This window comes from Carassius gibelio, chromosome A24, assembly GCF_023724105.1.
Source record: "Carassius gibelio isolate Cgi1373 ecotype wild population from Czech Republic chromosome A24, carGib1.2-hapl.c, whole genome shotgun sequence".
Lineage (NCBI taxonomy): Eukaryota > Metazoa > Chordata > Actinopteri > Cypriniformes > Cyprinidae > Carassius > Carassius gibelio.
The window spans coordinates 18,862,111-18,879,249 of record NC_068394.1 but is presented as its reverse complement, the minus strand read 5'-3'; the positions used below and the strand labels follow the sequence as shown (position 1 = coordinate 18,879,249).

The window sequence follows — 17,139 nt, the reverse complement described above, 5'->3', positions numbered from 1 at the left end:
CTCAGTGCCCTTGAAATGGTTAACCTTGCAATAAATGGTAGATTATATTTGAAGAACATCTAAACTAATGAAGTATCAAAAACAGATTTCTAATGTGTGTGGTTATCGCATTGAGAGCAGAAATTTCCCCTGATCTCTCTCTTTGTGCAGGTAACCTGGCTCACACTAAGGGCAAGGCTGCTAGCTCTGCTCGTATGTCCACACAACAATCACAGCCCACCATTAACTTTGCCAAGGTATGTTGTTTTGCCCACTTCTCCTCTCTGTACTACAGAGCTCCTAAGGGTGACATGGTGATAAAAAATGAGAGAAGAACATATTTCAATGTTTTTGCATTTGCTTGTAAAACTTTTGTCTTTGTTCACAAACCATTGCATTCTCCTGATAAACGTCATATGGAAATACTATGAGGTGTAAGGAAAAATGAAATAAAAATTCACAATATTCAGTTTTGTGAGTGAATGCAAAGTTCCTCAGGCAATGCAATTATTTTGCAAGAGAACGCACGCGACATCTATCTGGTAAACCAATAGTTTTGCAAGAAAATGTAAATGTTTTATGAGTAAATGTAAAGTTTTTCAGGGAAATGCAACAGTTGCAATGCAATGCAGTCTCAGCACTATGATATGGTTTAAAACCTGACTGGAAATCCTCAAAGATACCATTTTTGGGGGTATCTGAACATAGTTGTAAGGATAATGCCTTTTCTAGTATCTTTGACAGAAAAGGGATTTTTCAGATCTGTCTGTTACAACTAATTGTCTAGGATCGAGTTATGTTTTTATAATGAGAGACCTTAATAGAAGCCAGTTTTAAGGTTTCGGGGGCATATCCCAATGGCAGTGACAAATGAATAATTCAGAAGAGGGTCTATGATTTCTGGAAGCAACTCTTTTAGCAGCTTAAATGGTATTGGGTCTACAGTAAAATAGATGCTGTCGGTTAGAAGATTTAACAACTTTATACATTCTTCCTCTTCTATAGCAGAGAATTAGTGGAATTCTTCCTAATATGACCTATATTATTGTGCATATAGTTGATACTTCATCTGATGCGATAGCTGCAAAGTTATATTTTTATCTCTAATAGTATAGATCTTGGAAGTAAAGTTCAAAAAAGTAATTACTGCTGTGCTGCTGATGCTTTATATTTCCTTAAGTTAGCATCTGTACTGAATACCGGGGGTTATATTTGTTTTCTGCTAAAAGAGACGAAAAGTAAGCAGATCTAGCATGAGGAAGTACTTTCCTTCCATGCAATACAATATACCTTTTTTCCAGCTGCCCTCCATTTTCCAGACTGCTCTCTTTAGGTAATGAGTGTGCTTGTTATACCATGATGTCAGAATGTTTACCTTATTCTTCTTTTTGTCATAAAAGCATTTTTTTTTCGAGGAACAGATACAGTGTATTTAGTATGATATCTAGGTGAAGGAGTCTCTGAGCATTAACTGTGTCTTCTGTGACATGAGGCAGTTAGCAGACGGTCGGCTTAGCCAGTCTGTCTGCTTTCTGGCCTTGAGCCCAGCTAGTCAAGTACCAACTCTAAGACTATGTGCCATATTTCTAGAAAGAAAAGTGTAATTGCCCCTGTAAGGATTAAGACCATTTCTTTTCAACATGTCAAGTGTGCCTCCCAAATTTTTACCAATTGTCAATGAAACCTATGCTATTCTGCAGACACCACTTATACTTCCATACATAGCAGTGTTTGCATGTTACCACGGTAAACAAGAATGCTTGCAATACCTATACGACAACTGCCTAGAGATCCTATGGGCACAGCGCAATGCACTCTCATTGAGGAAAGTTCACGTGCCGGGCAGACTGAACCATGGAGTGGACCTGCTTTCCTTGGACAATGAGGCTCCAGGAGAATGGAGACTACATCCCCAAGTGGTTCAAACTATTTGGTCTGCCTTTAGGCAGGCAGAGGTAGACCTATTTGCATCAGAAGACAACTTTCACTGCCCAACATATTTCTTGAGGGAGTCGAATGCTCTGACCCACGAATGGTTCAACTCTTACTTGTATGCCTTCCTTTCGATTGCTCCCTCGGGTAATCAGACAGGTCAGGGAAGTCAGGGGCTCGGCCCTCCTGGTGGCCACACTCTGGAGGAATTAGACGTGCTTCCCCGAGATGATCCAGATACTATTGGCAGCCTTCACATTTGCCCCCTTAATAGGAGTCTTTACAGCTTGCATTGAGGGTAACTAAACCCATTCTGGAGGCTAGAGTCCCATCTACAAGATGCCTCTATGCCCTTAAATTGTCAGTCTTTTCTGACTGGTGTGTGTCACATCATGACCCATCCCCTTCCACTAGGGTAATGGCCTCCTCCTGGGCTTGATCCAGCAGAGTTTCTACTAGTGATATTTGTGTGGCTGCCAGCTAGTCTTCACTGTCTACCTTTAGAGAATGCAAATGTCTTGGAGCAAACAATTTCTCAGGGAAACACAATACTTTGACAAGAGAATGCAATGCATTGAAATACAGTTTTTCCTCCCAACTCTTTTTGTTTTCATCACCATGTCCTCTTAGCGACTATGAATTTTTCTGTTAATGTTACTTTACATTTAAGACTTCCAAATGTAAATTACTTCTGTTATGATTGGCTTACCTCACTGTATATAAAATGAGCAACAAGAAGTTGCTGAAGTTGCTTGGTGTTGATGTATAAATGTACGCATTCTTAAGTTAATGATTTTTTTCTTTGATAGGTGTGTCAGTAGTTTCACTTTTTTGAATGAACTAATTTTCTTTCCACCTCTGTTTTATCTCTCCATCTCTCCACACTCCATACCCCTCAATGACTTATCCATTCCTCCTTCCTATAATGTCTTCTGTCTAAAGTTGGAAGGTCTTATGTTGTTCAGTACTGTATCATTCAGTGAGGTAATGATCCTGTAGTATTTGTATTGTACATTAGAGATGTGCACATAGAGCAGGGATAGGCAACTCCGGTCCTGGAGGGCCACTATCCTGCAGAGTTTAGCTTCAGCCCTCATAAAAACTCACCTGCATGTATCTGTCTAGTAATCCCGAAAACACTGATTGCCTTGTTCAGGTGTGTTTAATTAGGGTTGGAGCCAAACTCTGCAGGATAGTGGCCCTCCAGGACCGGAGGTGTCTATCCCTGACATAGAGTATAGGCAGCTTTTGCAAGTCAACACTGTGCTCACATTTTAAGTGTTTGTTTGTCTATATGTGGGTCTTTCTTAGAAAAAGGTGTTTATTTTTTTATTTATTTTTTGTGAAAAAGTTACCTCTGAACTTTCAAGAAAAAAAAATACCTCAAGCCCAAAGTATAAGGACCAGACTACTTAGATTTTGGCTGATCAACATTGGCGGATCTATACTTTCGATATTCATATTGGTAGTCTACATTTTCCCCTCTCCAAATATTACATTATTTATCCCAATATGGTCAAAAATGTCAGCTATGGTTGCCAGAAATTCATGGGAAATAATGTGGTTACTATGTTTCTTATAGGATGGCATATATGTACCTATATATAATACAAGTTTTAAACATACAGTATTGTTCAAAATAATAGCAGTACAATGTGACTAACCAGAATAATCAAGGTTTTTAATATATTTTTTATTGCTACGTGGCAAACAAGTTACCAGTAGGTTCAGTAGATTCTCAGAAAACAAACAAGACCCAGCATTCATGATATGCACGCTCTTAAGGCTGTGCAATTGGGCAATTAGTTGAAAGGGGTGTGTTCAAAAAAATAGCAGTGTCTACCTTTGACTGTACAAACTCAAATCTATTTTGTACAAACATTTTTTTTTCTGGGATTTAGCAATCCTGTGAATCACTAAACTAATATTTAGTTGTATGACCACAGTTTTTTAAAACTGCTTGACATCTGTGTGGCATGGAGTCAACCAACTTGTGGCACCTCTCAGCTGTTATTCCACTTCATGATTCTTTAACAACATTCCACAATTAATTCACATTTCTTGGTTTTGCTTCAGAAACAGCATTTTTGAGATCACCCCACAAGTTCTCAATTGGATTAAGGTCTGGAGATTGGGCTGGCCACTCCATAACATTAATTTTGTTGGTTTGGAACCAAGACTTTGCCCGTTTACTAGTGTGTTTTGGGTCATTGTCTTGTTGAAACAACCATTTCAAGGGCATGTCCTCTTCAGCATAGGGCAACATGACCTCTTCAAGTATTTTAACATATGCAAACTGATCCATGATCCCTGGTATGCGATAAATAGGCCCAACACCATAGTAGGAGAAACATGCCCATATCATGATGCTTGCACCTCCATGCTTCACTGTCTTCACTGTGTACTGTGGCTTGAATTCAGAGTTTGGGGGTCGTCTCACAAACTGCCTGTGGCCCTTGGACCCAAAAAGAGCAATTTTACTCTCATCAGTCCACAAAATGTTCCTCCATTTCTCTTTAGGCCAGTTGATGTGTTCTTTGGCAAATTGTAACCTCTTCTGCACATGCCTTTTTTTTAACAGAGGGACTTTGCGGGGGATTCTTGAAAATAGATTAGCTTCACACAGACGTCTTCTAACTGTCACAGTACTTACAGGTAACTCCAGACTGTCTTTGATCATCCTGGAGGTGATCATTGGCTGAGCCTTTGCCATTCTGGTTATTCTTCTATCCATTTTGATGGTTGTCTTCCGTTTTCTTCCACGTCTCTCTGGTTTTGCTCTCCATTTTAAGGCATTGGAGATCATTTTAGCTGAACAGCCTATCATTTTTTGCACCTCTTTATAGGTTTTCCCCTCTCTAATCAACTTTTTAATCAAAGTACGCTGTTCTTCTGAACAATGTCTTGAACGACCCATTTTCCTCAGCTTTCAAATGCATGTTCAACAAGTGTTGGCTTCATCCTTAAATAGGGGCCACCTGATTCACACCTGTTTCTTCACAAAATTGATGACCTCAGTGATTGAATGCCACACTGCTATTTTTTTGAACACACCCCTTTCAACTAATTCAACTAATTGCCCAATTGCACAGCCTTAAGAGCGTGCATATCATGAATGCTGGGTCTCATTTGTTTTCTGAGAATCTACTGAACCTACTGGTAACTTGTTTGCCACGTAGCAATAAAAAAAATATACGAAAAACCTTGATTATTCTGGTTAGTCACATTGTACTGCTATTATTTTGAACAATACTGTATATTGTGATCTAATATAGGGATATAATGTTAATTATTTCACTATATTATAAGTGATATAATGTTAATATACTAATCTACCTAACTATCAAACTATCCAACAATTCGACTATTCTGCTTTCTATCTTCAAATGTACTGATAAAAAAGTGGTAACATGCTAAAGACTTATTTCATGAAAATCAGACAATTATCAAGTAAAATTTTGTTTAGTTCAGTCAGTTAGATCTATTAAATAATGCAACTAAGGTTTGTTAATTGCATCAGTAATCATGGACAGACACGCTTGGCACCATTTCCTGAAAATGACCCATGTCTGTGAGAATAAAAGACCAGATCTTCTCATGTGACCCTACCAGATGTCTAATGGCTAATTAATGTGTAGACTGATTGATTTACAGCTTGATTAGTTAATATAGTACATGTTAGAATTGTGTGTCCCTGTTTTTTTTTTTGTGTAGTTAGTTTATTATCCTTATTATGGAATTATTAAGGGAACACATACGCGACTTAAAGCTCACATTCAGTTTGCACTCCGAAATGAATGGGTTTTTTCAACATATTAAAAATACGTCTTTGATGAAGACCTGCATACATTACTTTTTTTTTTTTTGCATATCTAAGCATACTGTCTTTAGAACATTTAACATGAAATATTCCATCCATTTTGGCCCACATAAAACAAAAGCACCTGTGTCAGTGTTGGATTCTGCTTTGTGTTCAATGTTGAAACACCTTGATAATATAACCTGGTCAAATATTCATAACTTTTAAAGAAGGATTTTGGCCCCATTATTGACTGGCAAAAGTTCCACATAAATAAATGCTTTTTTAGATTGCTTTGCTAATGAATCCTGCAGTTAATTGTATCTATATTATTCCTTTACAAATTAAAAATAAATAGTATTAATCAAATCTTACTGTCTTATCACAATCTGTATGTATTTCTTTTTCAGTCTTCCTCCCGGAAATTAACTCCCACCAATGACAAAACAATGCTTCCCTTGCCAGTTGACACTGTACAAATGGTGATTGTGTGTTTACCCTGACCTTTGGCTCTGCCGTAAAACTTTTCACCAAGAAGCAACATGCATGGATTTATTATAACAGACAATTTTATGTTTATAAAAAATACCCCAATATCCCTCCTGTAAATTTTCATGGCTACAAGTTTTCAGCATGCTGAATATTTTGTGTTTGCAAAGGCGGAGAGCACGGGAGACACCATACATCACCCCAGAGAGACCACCAACATGAAGACTCAGACTGTAGCCTCTTACTTCAGAGTAAGTCTTTTGAAGACCTAATAATGAAAAGAACGAATAAAAACCATCACATTTGTGTTCACAGTCTTGCTTTTTTTTAACTATACTTTGCAGTATTCTCTAATGGATCTGTTATCAAAGATGGTGGCGGGCCAGCCTCACTTTGTACGTTGCATAAAACCCAACAATGATCGTCAAGCCCACAAGTTCGACAGGGAGAAGGTTTTGATTCAACTACGCTACACTGGTATTCTAGAGACGGCTAAGATACGCAGACAGGGCTACTCTCATCGCATTCTCTTCGATAACTTCATTGAGAGGTTGAACAGATACTACGTATTACTATAAATCCATGTGCATGAACCTTTTCCACCTAAATGGTTTCTATGTTAGTGCTGGAGCCAATACTCTACCAAGGGCCCTGTTTCATAACTGGCCTGTTTTTTCAAATGATTTGAGAAATGAACAATGATGTTATTTGTCTACATAACCCCACCTACAAACAAAGCCATCATGGAACCCATTATACCTAATCATGATCTTTGGTCTTAGTTTTGAAAACTTATTTTAACATCCAATGTAACAGCCATCAAAAACTGGCAAAAACCACGTTTGTCTGTGGAAATGCATAGAATGGACCACCACTTCAGATACCAGCACTAGCACATTGCTGGTGGAAAAGATTGCCTCCTTACTCTATAATTTCTCAGTTGTTATGTTCAGTGTTGCCTTTTACTAACCATTGGTCTATTTCAGGTACTCGATATTAGCATTTAGAGCCAATGAGGAGCCACCAATGAATCCAGAGACATGTGTTGCTATTTTGGAGAAGGTCAAACTAGAGAACTGGGTTCTGGGCAAAACAAAGGTTTGTGAATGAAAGGTGTTAATGTTCAGCTGTTAATGTTCAGCTGCTGTTGTTGTTTAGCAAACTTCATAAGTCTGATGGTTATGTGTCCAGGTCTTTCTTAAGTACTATCATGCAGAGCAACTGAATCTGATGGTGAGACAGACCACAGACCGGATTGTTCTAGTCCAAGCACATGTACGAGGCTGGCTGGCGTTCAGACGATACCGTTTGATGCTTGAAAAGAGAAAACAAAGTGCTGTGCTTTTGCAGTCAGGTAAGCTCATGTTGTTGACTAGATGTTAAAAAGCTGGATACTCTGCTTAACCAGCTCTAAAATCTTCTGATAAGCAAAGCAAATTTAGAAGCTGTTATCACACAATTACAAGCAAGTAAGATAAAAAAAAATTACAAGTATTAAGGACACTGGAATAAGTGAGTTTTGAAGGCAAAGACTTATACTAAATCATGATCTCTTCATACAGTGTGCAGAGGATATCTAGCAAGGCAGAAATACAAGGAATTACAAGAGGAGAAGAACAAAGCTGCTGCAAAAATCCAGGCCCATTACAGAGGACACAAAGAGAGGAAAAGCTTCAAGAGGAAAAAGTAAGCCCGGTTCTTCTTCTAGATGAATATATACTCTTACTTGGATTTTATTTCTAAGCTAATCTACATCATTTTCAATCAAAGGTCCGTCAGTTAAATTATCTCTTATCAAGCTTTGTCCAACTGATTCCTTCTTCCAAGTGTTGTCTTCATTTTATCTAACAAAATTCTGACCATAACATTAATACTGAAGTCCTGCGAGGCAATTTTACCAAATTTGCAAGATAGTGTCACTTGCAACAGCTATTCCAACTTGTGTTGGTATGAAAAGGGAGAAGGTGTGAAGTGATACAAGAGGCAACAGGACACTGGTATATTGACATGAACAACTTTGAAGGATCATGAAGGTCATTGGTTTAAGTCCTGGTTTAGTTAGTGTAGCTTTCACTTTCTGCCCTGCATCCTAAGAATGCTCTGGTTTCCCTGAGAATACATGCAATATGTTCGGGATAGGTGAATTGGTGACACTAATTTGTCCATAGATGTGAAGGTCTATCTGTCTGCTTGTAGTGGACTAGCCTCCCATCCATGGTGTTTCCCTGGGATGGGCTCTAGCATCTCAGCAACTCTTTATTTGACAAGTGGTTTGGAAGATGGATGAATATACTGGAATCTTAGACTGCTTAATGCTGCAAATGACCGTTCAGAGCAAGGTAGAATCAAGAATTCAATAGCGCTATGGTTGTATAAACTGATTATTTTACACAGGGAAGCCATGCAGAAGGAAAAAGCTGAGAAGACCGAAGAAGTGGAGGAGGCCCCATCAGAAGCAGATGGTCCAGTTTCCGAGGAACCTCCACGGGAAGGAGATGAGGCAGTAACGGATGATGCTGATGAAAAGGCCGCTGTGGTACTCCAGAGCAACTACCGAGGTTACAGAGAAAGGAAGAAATACAAGGAGCATCAGGAACGGAATAAGACCTTGACCGGGGATGAGCTGGCCATTTCTTCATCTACCCATGAAGAAGTCACTTCGGGAGAAGATTTGGATTCTATTCAAGAGGTAATACAGGAGAATATGGAGAAGGAAGGGAGGGAGGCTGAGGAGGAGGCTGCAAGTGGAGAAGATGAAAACAATGAACAAGAAGCCAAGGCAGCCACTGTTATCCAGAGCAACTTCAGAGGTCATAAAGAACGTAAAAGACTCCAAGAGGAGGGGAAGATGCCAGTTAGAGGGAAGAAGGAGACAGAGAGCCCTCCAGTTGATGAGGAGTTTCCTATTCCAGATCCACCACCCCCAGAAGAACTGCTGGAATTCACTGAGGACATGGAACAGGAAGATGAGACTCCAGCTCAGCCACCAGGAGAAGATGAAGAAGCCAAAGCCGCTGTGGTTCTTCAGAGCAACTTCCGTGGCCACAAAGAGCGTAAAAGACTCCAAGAGGAAGGCAAAATCCCCAAGAAAAAGACAAATGTAGAAATGGCTGACCCAGACACTTCAGAACTAGACATTTCTCTTGAAGAACTTCCACCACCTCCATTAGAATTTGAGCAAGACCAAGAGCTAGATTTCAGTCGGACTGAACAAGAAATGGCACTAGAGGTGGAGGAGCAGGTGAATGACGAAGTTCTGGACATCACAGATGTTCAGCTGGAACGAAGGAGGGTAGAAGAAGAGGAGAACACTCAGGCAGAGGACAGCCAATATGATGAGGAGCAGGCAGCCATTAAAATCCAGAGCAATTTTAGAGGTTACAAAGACAGAAAGAACCTGAAAGCTACATCACATAAACAGGATGAGGAAGCTGAGTCACTCTTCAAACAGGTTATTTAACAGGTTTTGTTGTGTGTGTGTTTATGTAGGTTTATCCACAAATTACAAATCTGTCATCATTTAATCAACTGGATTAAATTTTATATTCAGTTGATGAGATTCTTTGTAACTTGCTCAGGTAACCAGTGCCTCTGAAGATTACTTATCACTGCAGAAGAAGTTAAATGAAATCATCCTTGCCCATCAGCTCAACCCCAGTGAAAATGGAATGTTTGTGAAAGGAAAACCTATGAATGGCTACATGGGCTGTTACCAGCCACCAGGTAAATGTCCTTCATGAATTATTTCCATTCATATCTGAAATTTCCTTTTCTCCGACAGTGACTGATCTTAATGTAAATTGGGCTAAACAAGATGTGTCATCATAGAATTTCCCCCATCTGAGCAAATCTATATTTCTTATAATCTTTGGGGTGATATTTTTTGCAGATTCGATTATTCCTGATCTGCACCTTGTGTCTAAATGAAACCAGATTATTCTGTCAGAAGTGATTATGGATTCAGGGTTGACAGAAATGACCTACTGAGCTGTTTTCTTCTGTCAAATAGTCTTAATCTCATCTGTGAAAGCTGAACTTCTACAAAAATATTGCTAAAGGGATTATATTTGCTTCGTAAATACTATGGCCATCTGTCACATGTTTATTAATGATTTATTGTCATTGTAAAATGTATTTGGAAGCTCCACAGTCATAATAAATAAAGTTTTTCTGTGTGGAAACAATTATTATTGTTTCCACATAGAAGTGGCCTTTGAATTTCACTCACATTTCCATGTACATGAAAGGTCTTTAAATGCTAATCACATTGCATGCAAAAGTGCCCCAGCAATTACAGAAAGCATTAATATAAGAGCTGCAAATTGGCTTTATACCTCTGAGCAATCAAGAATTGCTGATGACCTTTCAAAGGACACTTTCAATAAATATAACACACTCTCCAGCCGTACGCACTGGTCCTGGTGGACATTGATTAATTTTCTTTACACTGGAACTTTCTACATGATAAACAGTGCTTGAGTTAGAAGATATTATTCAAATAAACCAAAGGTCATTTGTGTACCTTTTGGTGTTGATCACTAAGAAAAAACATATTTTATGAGGAAGTATTCTGTAACAAAGGCATTCCAGTGTAACATTCTTTTTTTTTTTGAGCGTTTATACTTTTTTGAGGTTGCACTTAAAAAAAAATGAAAATAACCCTAACCCTAACCCTAACCCTAAGAAAATACTGGTAACTTAAGATAACTTAAGGTTAAGGTTAGTTTTAGTGTTAGATTCAGGGTTAGTTCCTACTTAATATTACCCAGTTATTGTAATTACTATAATAAGTACGTGCACGTGACCCAGGATTAAAATGGTGCTCTTTGTTGCTGTTTTTCGTGCCACATTTAAATATATTTCTGCCTAAATTTTATGTATTTTAAGGATTCGCTTATCCATATTTTAACCTCATCAAAAAAGTAATTTGATTTAATGCATTCTGAAAATATTATTTATGAATTATGATTTAATTCAAATCAAATAGATGCAAAGGGTTAATAAAACAACATACATTTTACCACATATGACTGAAAAATATGCATCTCATCAAGTTTATTAGTTTGTTTATTTTAAAACTGTAATCCATATGGATGGAAATTTTATATGCAACTACATACAACTTAAATTCTTTTTTTTTTTTTTTTTTTTTTGAGTGGATGGTGGACAAAGGAAGAGGAATGAGATAAATTATAAATGTATTTCCTATGCAGTTCAAGTGAGGCCCACATTGAGCATTTCAATTCAGGAATGTATGAGGTTCAGTGTTGGGGAGGTTAGGATTATTCCATGGACCCGGAACTCAATTTTTACTGAGGGGATTTGCTGTTTTGGGGGCCCAGAAACCATAGTGGCGCCCCTGCTAGGGTTAAGAACTTCATTCTCATTCTTACGTTTTCATGTCTCTGTCAGTATAGGAACACGCTTTGACTAGTAGGGCATTTCTGATTGATTGTTTGTGGATAATTACAAATAGCAAGGCCCAAGGGTTAAACCATGCCATATGGTTTGTTTGATAAAAGCAAAGGGGTCAAAGGTCAATTGTATGTTGTGTGCTGATCCTATTCTTCAATGGGGCTCCCCACCAGGAATCTATTTTTTATATTCTCTTTGCATAAGAACAATCCTGAACGGGTTTAAAAGTATTGGATTCAAGGTCAAATATCACAATGCAGCATTTATGTGTTGATTGGATTTTCCTGTTGTTTTTCACATTTTATTTTTCCGATCCACAGCCGACACAATGCAGTCACGAACATCTCGCCGCACACAACAACCAAAGACCCTGAACACACCAGAGGACTCCACATACTACACACTCATTCATGTGAGTCAGCAACACACAATGACACTCACTTTATCTAAGGATTATCTGGGCTTCAGCTTTAATGATCTTTCTAATGCCGGGTCTTTTCCAGAGGTCTGTCCAGGACAATAAAAGGAGGTCAAGAAAACAAAGGTAAATCAATTAGCAAAAATGTTATACTTTACAACAATGTGCCCTCTCTCGTAGCAGCTTTGCAGACAGAATGACAAAAACTGTTTGGAATGGACTGCTAGTGTCCCACATACTGCATATGACACACTGGCATTTGAAAACAGTATGTGGTTTGCGATGAAATCTTACTCTATTTATTAGACAGGTTTTTGTTGTCTCAAAAATATAATTGTTCAAACTTACATTTGAATTTTCATATGCTTGCTAAGGCTGCATTCCAAAATATTATTAAAACTTAAAATAACTGTTTTCTATTGTAATATATTTAAAAAAGTAATGTATTCTTTTGATGGCAAAGTTTAATTTTCATCATTATTAATCCAGTCTTCAGTGTCACATGATTATTTTAATATACTCAAGAAACATTTTTTATAGTAACAGTTGTTCAGCTTTATATATATATATATATATATATATATATATATATATATATATATATATATATATATATATATATATATATATATATATATATATATATATATACTTATTTAGCAAGGTGTAAACTGACAAGTGTAAACTGTTTAATCATACACAGATCTTATCAAACTATGTATAGTGCGAAAATCGATTATATGTTGTGCACAAAGTAGAAATGTAACATGTCTTCATTGCGTATGAACATACTTGCACAATATTAAAACTTAAGAAATAATGCAGGTGTTATTATAGAATGCTTTTCCTAATTTAAATTTAATTTAATTTAATTTACATTTATGCATTTAACAGATGCTTTTATTCAAAGCAACTTACAGTGCATTCAGGCAAAAATATTTTACCTAACATGTGTTCCCTGGGAATCAAACCCACAGCCTTGTGATTGCTAACACAATGCACTTTAAATAGCATCTGTGCAGTGATTTGCAATCAAGTCAACAATATCGCTGTAAAAGAAGTGACCCCAACTAAGCAAGCCAGAGGCAACTGCGTCAAGGAATCGAAACTCCATTGGTGATAGAATGGGAAAAAAAAACCTTGGGAGAAACCAGGCTCAGTCGGGGGGCCAGTTCTCCTCTGACCAGACGAAACCAGCAGTTCAATTCCAGGCTGCAGCAAAGTCAGATTGTGCAGAAGAATCATCTGTTTCCTGTGGTCTTGTCCCGGTGGCCGTCTTAGACAAGGTCTTTATAGGGGATCTGTATTTGGGTTTCTAAGGGCTGTTCCACCATCTGGTCTGGATATGTACTGGATCCGGGTGACTGCAGTGCAGTGTTAATTTTGACACGAAATTTTAATTTAGTTTTAGTCTTAGTCTTTTGACTATAATTCTTTTTAGTTTTAGTCAAGTTTTAGTCATCTGATTTGTTTTAATTTTAGTCTTATTTTAGTCGACTAAAATTGCTTGGTATTTTAGTCGACTAAAATTGCTTGGTATTTTAGTCGACTAAAATAAGACAAAAATCAATAACAGATTTACTAGACAATTTTTTACAGCTGGTATAGGAAACAAACTTAACCAAAATATATAAAACACAAATTCAACTTTATTTCAACACAACTGTGTCTTTATTTTGATTCAAAAGCTTTTATGCAGCAACAAACACTGTCATGATAATGTAAACAATAACTAGCTGCCAATTGACCATCAAAAAAAGAAAAATAACGTTAGGTCCAGGACCTTAAAGCTTACAGCTGAGCTGAACAATAAGTGCATACATTTAAAGTAAATATTTAATAAGTTGGGTGGATAAAAAAAGTAACAAGATTTTATAAGGTATTCATTTGTCTAGCAATATTGTATGTTTTAAATACTACAATATTGCTAGATTTGTATGTATAATGATAGGATGTGAACATTCATGTTTCACATGACTAATATAGAAATATTTGTGATATTGTCAACAAGTAGAACATTATAAAATATACTAAACATTAGTATTAATCAAATGTATTTATCATGATATTACGTATTAGTATTGTGCTCGCATCTAATTTGAAGAAGGGACTATTTTACAGTAATTTTCAGTTCGTAATATTTAATGCTACAACATCTACTCACTGCAGTCTTCCAATTTTGCTTAGCTCAATAAACAAAAGAACATCGTTGTGAAATTACATTTGAGAAAATGTCCGGGTGGCTCGTCTGTAAATGTCTTTTCAAATTGGTTGTGTTCTTGCCACGAATGAGCGCTCTGCGTGCTTTACACTTTGTTTTGTTTTGTTCGTCGTCAAACGTGAAGTGAGCTGTGGACATTTTGTCGCTCTTTTAGACAGTAGGGACTTTAAGCAACAGCTGCGAATGGAACGGCTACAGCGACCGGAAGTTTGCCGTCACACCGCTGTAGCCAAGAACGTAAAAGTCACTAAGCAACGGTAAAACAGAACAGCGCAACGCAGCATTAATTCATTTATTGAGATCCAAAAAAATATATAATTTAAAAAAGCAAGAGAAGGATTGCTTTTGGCGTTTAATGACAATCTTTTGTCAGAAGAGGAGTTTTTAATATTGTATTATGTAAATAAGTCTAAAAACATAACATTTATTTACCTAACCTCTCACGTTGTAGCGACTCCGGCAAATCAGCTGTTCTCCCGTAGTAGACCGTTAAATTAGAACATCACAAAGTAGCAGTTAAATTCGCGCAGGCGCAATACAACGCCAGAATGGCGTTGCCGTTCCACCAGAGGCTGTTGCTTAAAGTCCCTATCACCTCTTCGAATGCCGACTTCCCGGGAGCTCATAAAAACTGAAAACCTTCGCTTCACGTCTCAATAAGTCAGGCTCTGATTGGTTCTCTTCTCTCATGCAGTCTGTTCCGTTTTGCCGGTTCTTTTGCTCATTCCTCGCATCTCTCCCGTCTGCTGATTTGATTTTCGTCACAGTCTATTTTCGTCTCGTCCTTTATTCGTTGACGATAATGTCAATCAATTTAGTCATAGTTTTAGTCTCCATCAGTGCCTTCTATTTTAGTTTTCGTTTCGTTTTCGTCGGCAAAAATATATTCGTGACGAAAATAATGACGAAAATATTTAGTCAACGAAATTAACACTGCTGCAGTGACCCTTTGATCTGGATACGTACTGGATCTGGTGGATATGGTGACCTCGGAACAAGAGAGAAACAGACTAATATTAGCGTAGATGCCATTCTTCTAATGATGTAGCAAGTACATCAGGTGTTGTGGGAAGTGTTCCCGGTTCTGGTTTACCTAATTAATGCAGCCTAAAAATACTTTAACAGATCTAACACACATATGAATATTTTTTTTTTTATAAGTGTTGTCTCCAGTCCAGCTTTTAATAGGTTCATATCTTAATTGCTGTTAAAATACACTTTGGAATCTAGTCTGTATAACTCATGCATAATGTAGTTATATTTGTCTTATGTCATATGTAACGTAGGTAAAGCAAGTATTTTTGCATAAAATCAATAAAAATGTAAATATAGAAAACCATATTAATTGTGTTGATGCTAATAATTTGCATTTTTTTTACTAGTTTTTGAAGCATTTGACTGTCAGTTAGCGGGACATATCCACAGTGTCACAGAATGCGTGAAATATTGTGTGTGTGAACATGAATCTGAACCTCCATGAGTGCCGCTAACAGGAGATTTGACAGACCAGCTGAGTGACAGCAGCTCTGACAGACAGATAGAAGAGACACGCATCATTAAGGTCCAGCAGTAGTGGTGCAAGTCAGAGATGAGCAGCAGCTTACATCATTTCAGTATTCATGAAATACACTTTCATGATGTAAATTCTTCTAGTCTTGATGTGAATGATAGATCAGAACATGTATATATTTTTTTTTTTTTTATCACCGAATATCCTGTTTCCCCTGTAAATACTATATGCCAAATGATGCTTGACAATTTCATGTTGAGTTTAAGAGTGGGATGGTCAGTTGCACAGACAAATCTCTAGTGCTGTCTGATAGCTGATGTTCTGTCTGAGAGAAATAGAGGAAGAGATTGGCTGCAGAAAGAGAGAAAGCAGAGAAAGATGGGCTACCAATAAGGTATCCTGGGAGAAAAAAAAGGGGCAAGCTGAGCACATGTTAATGAAGGTGTACTGCAGTACAAATGTGCCGAACTAGAGAGATAGAGCAAACAGATGTAGCGAAACACTGTTTTCCCAGGACTGTGAATTTGCCACTTGAAGGAATCTCCTTAGAACAATGCCCAAGTCACATTTTACCTCAAAATCTAAATAAAGTAAAGATAAATTGTATTCTGCCCGGAGAAAATAAGGATTGTTTCATTTTGGCATTAATAAAATTTATTTATTTATTTATTTATTTATTTATTTATTTATTTATTTATTTATGTATTTGTCACTGTTTGTTTGGAAGTGCATCACTAGACCAGTGGGGCTGACTGATATAATTGCATCAGCGTTCTGGCTGGCAGGCCCTAGGCTCTTATCTTCACTGGTTTCATAGATGGCTGTTATCATTACAAAATGTTTCTGATAAGCCCTGAGACAGTGAGTAAAGTCCACTGAAAGAACATTTCCATTTGAGTCCATCACTGCCGAAATGCCAGTGATGAATCAGAGCCCGTCTGAAGGCCATCTCTTACATACTGCAGAACAGCCATGAAATACAGTCAATACGGCATAATGGCCACGCTTTAATACCTGCTATGAGCAAATAGGTTTTATTTATGTTCAATAGCAGTAAACTTTGGCAAGGTAAAAGGAGAGAGAGAGTGTGTGTGTGTGTGTGTGTGTGTGTGTGTGTGGTTCCTCACAAGAAGCTTAAAGTTATAAAATCATCTTTTTCTCTTTACCCACCAGCCCCAAGAGGCTGGACAATGATGACCAGTACTACCAGGGCTTGTCCAGCACTAAGTCCACAAGCCTGCCCAGTGACAGACGGCGCTTGAGCAAACGCAGATCCTCTTCCGAGAGACCACTGTCTGATGTCCCTAAATCTGATCTCCCTAAGGACCCGACGGAGAAGAGGTGAAAAAAGCATTACACATTTGCATCATTCTGTG

At 37.6% G+C, this 17,139-nt stretch overlaps 1 protein-coding gene across 1 annotated transcript in view; it reads left to right on the top strand.

Moving 5' to 3' along the window:
* LOC127946343 (myosin-IIIa-like) overlaps positions 1-17,139 on the top strand; it is a 38,080-nt gene that overhangs the window by 19,034 nt on the left and 1,907 nt on the right. The window contains exons 18-30 of the mRNA XM_052542856.1: positions 151-236; positions 2,854-2,895; positions 6,121-6,192; positions 6,370-6,450; positions 6,544-6,749; positions 7,186-7,297; positions 7,391-7,553; positions 7,762-7,885; positions 8,594-9,650; positions 9,778-9,922; positions 11,935-12,026; positions 12,118-12,158; positions 16,937-17,104. Coding sequence (XP_052398816.1) covers positions 151-236; positions 2,854-2,895; positions 6,121-6,192; positions 6,370-6,450; positions 6,544-6,749; positions 7,186-7,297; positions 7,391-7,553; positions 7,762-7,885; positions 8,594-9,650; positions 9,778-9,922; positions 11,935-12,026; positions 12,118-12,158; positions 16,937-17,104 — 2,389 coding nt within the window. The remainder of the gene's footprint in view (positions 1-150; positions 237-2,853; positions 2,896-6,120; positions 6,193-6,369; positions 6,451-6,543; positions 6,750-7,185; positions 7,298-7,390; positions 7,554-7,761; positions 7,886-8,593; positions 9,651-9,777; positions 9,923-11,934; positions 12,027-12,117; positions 12,159-16,936; positions 17,105-17,139) is intronic.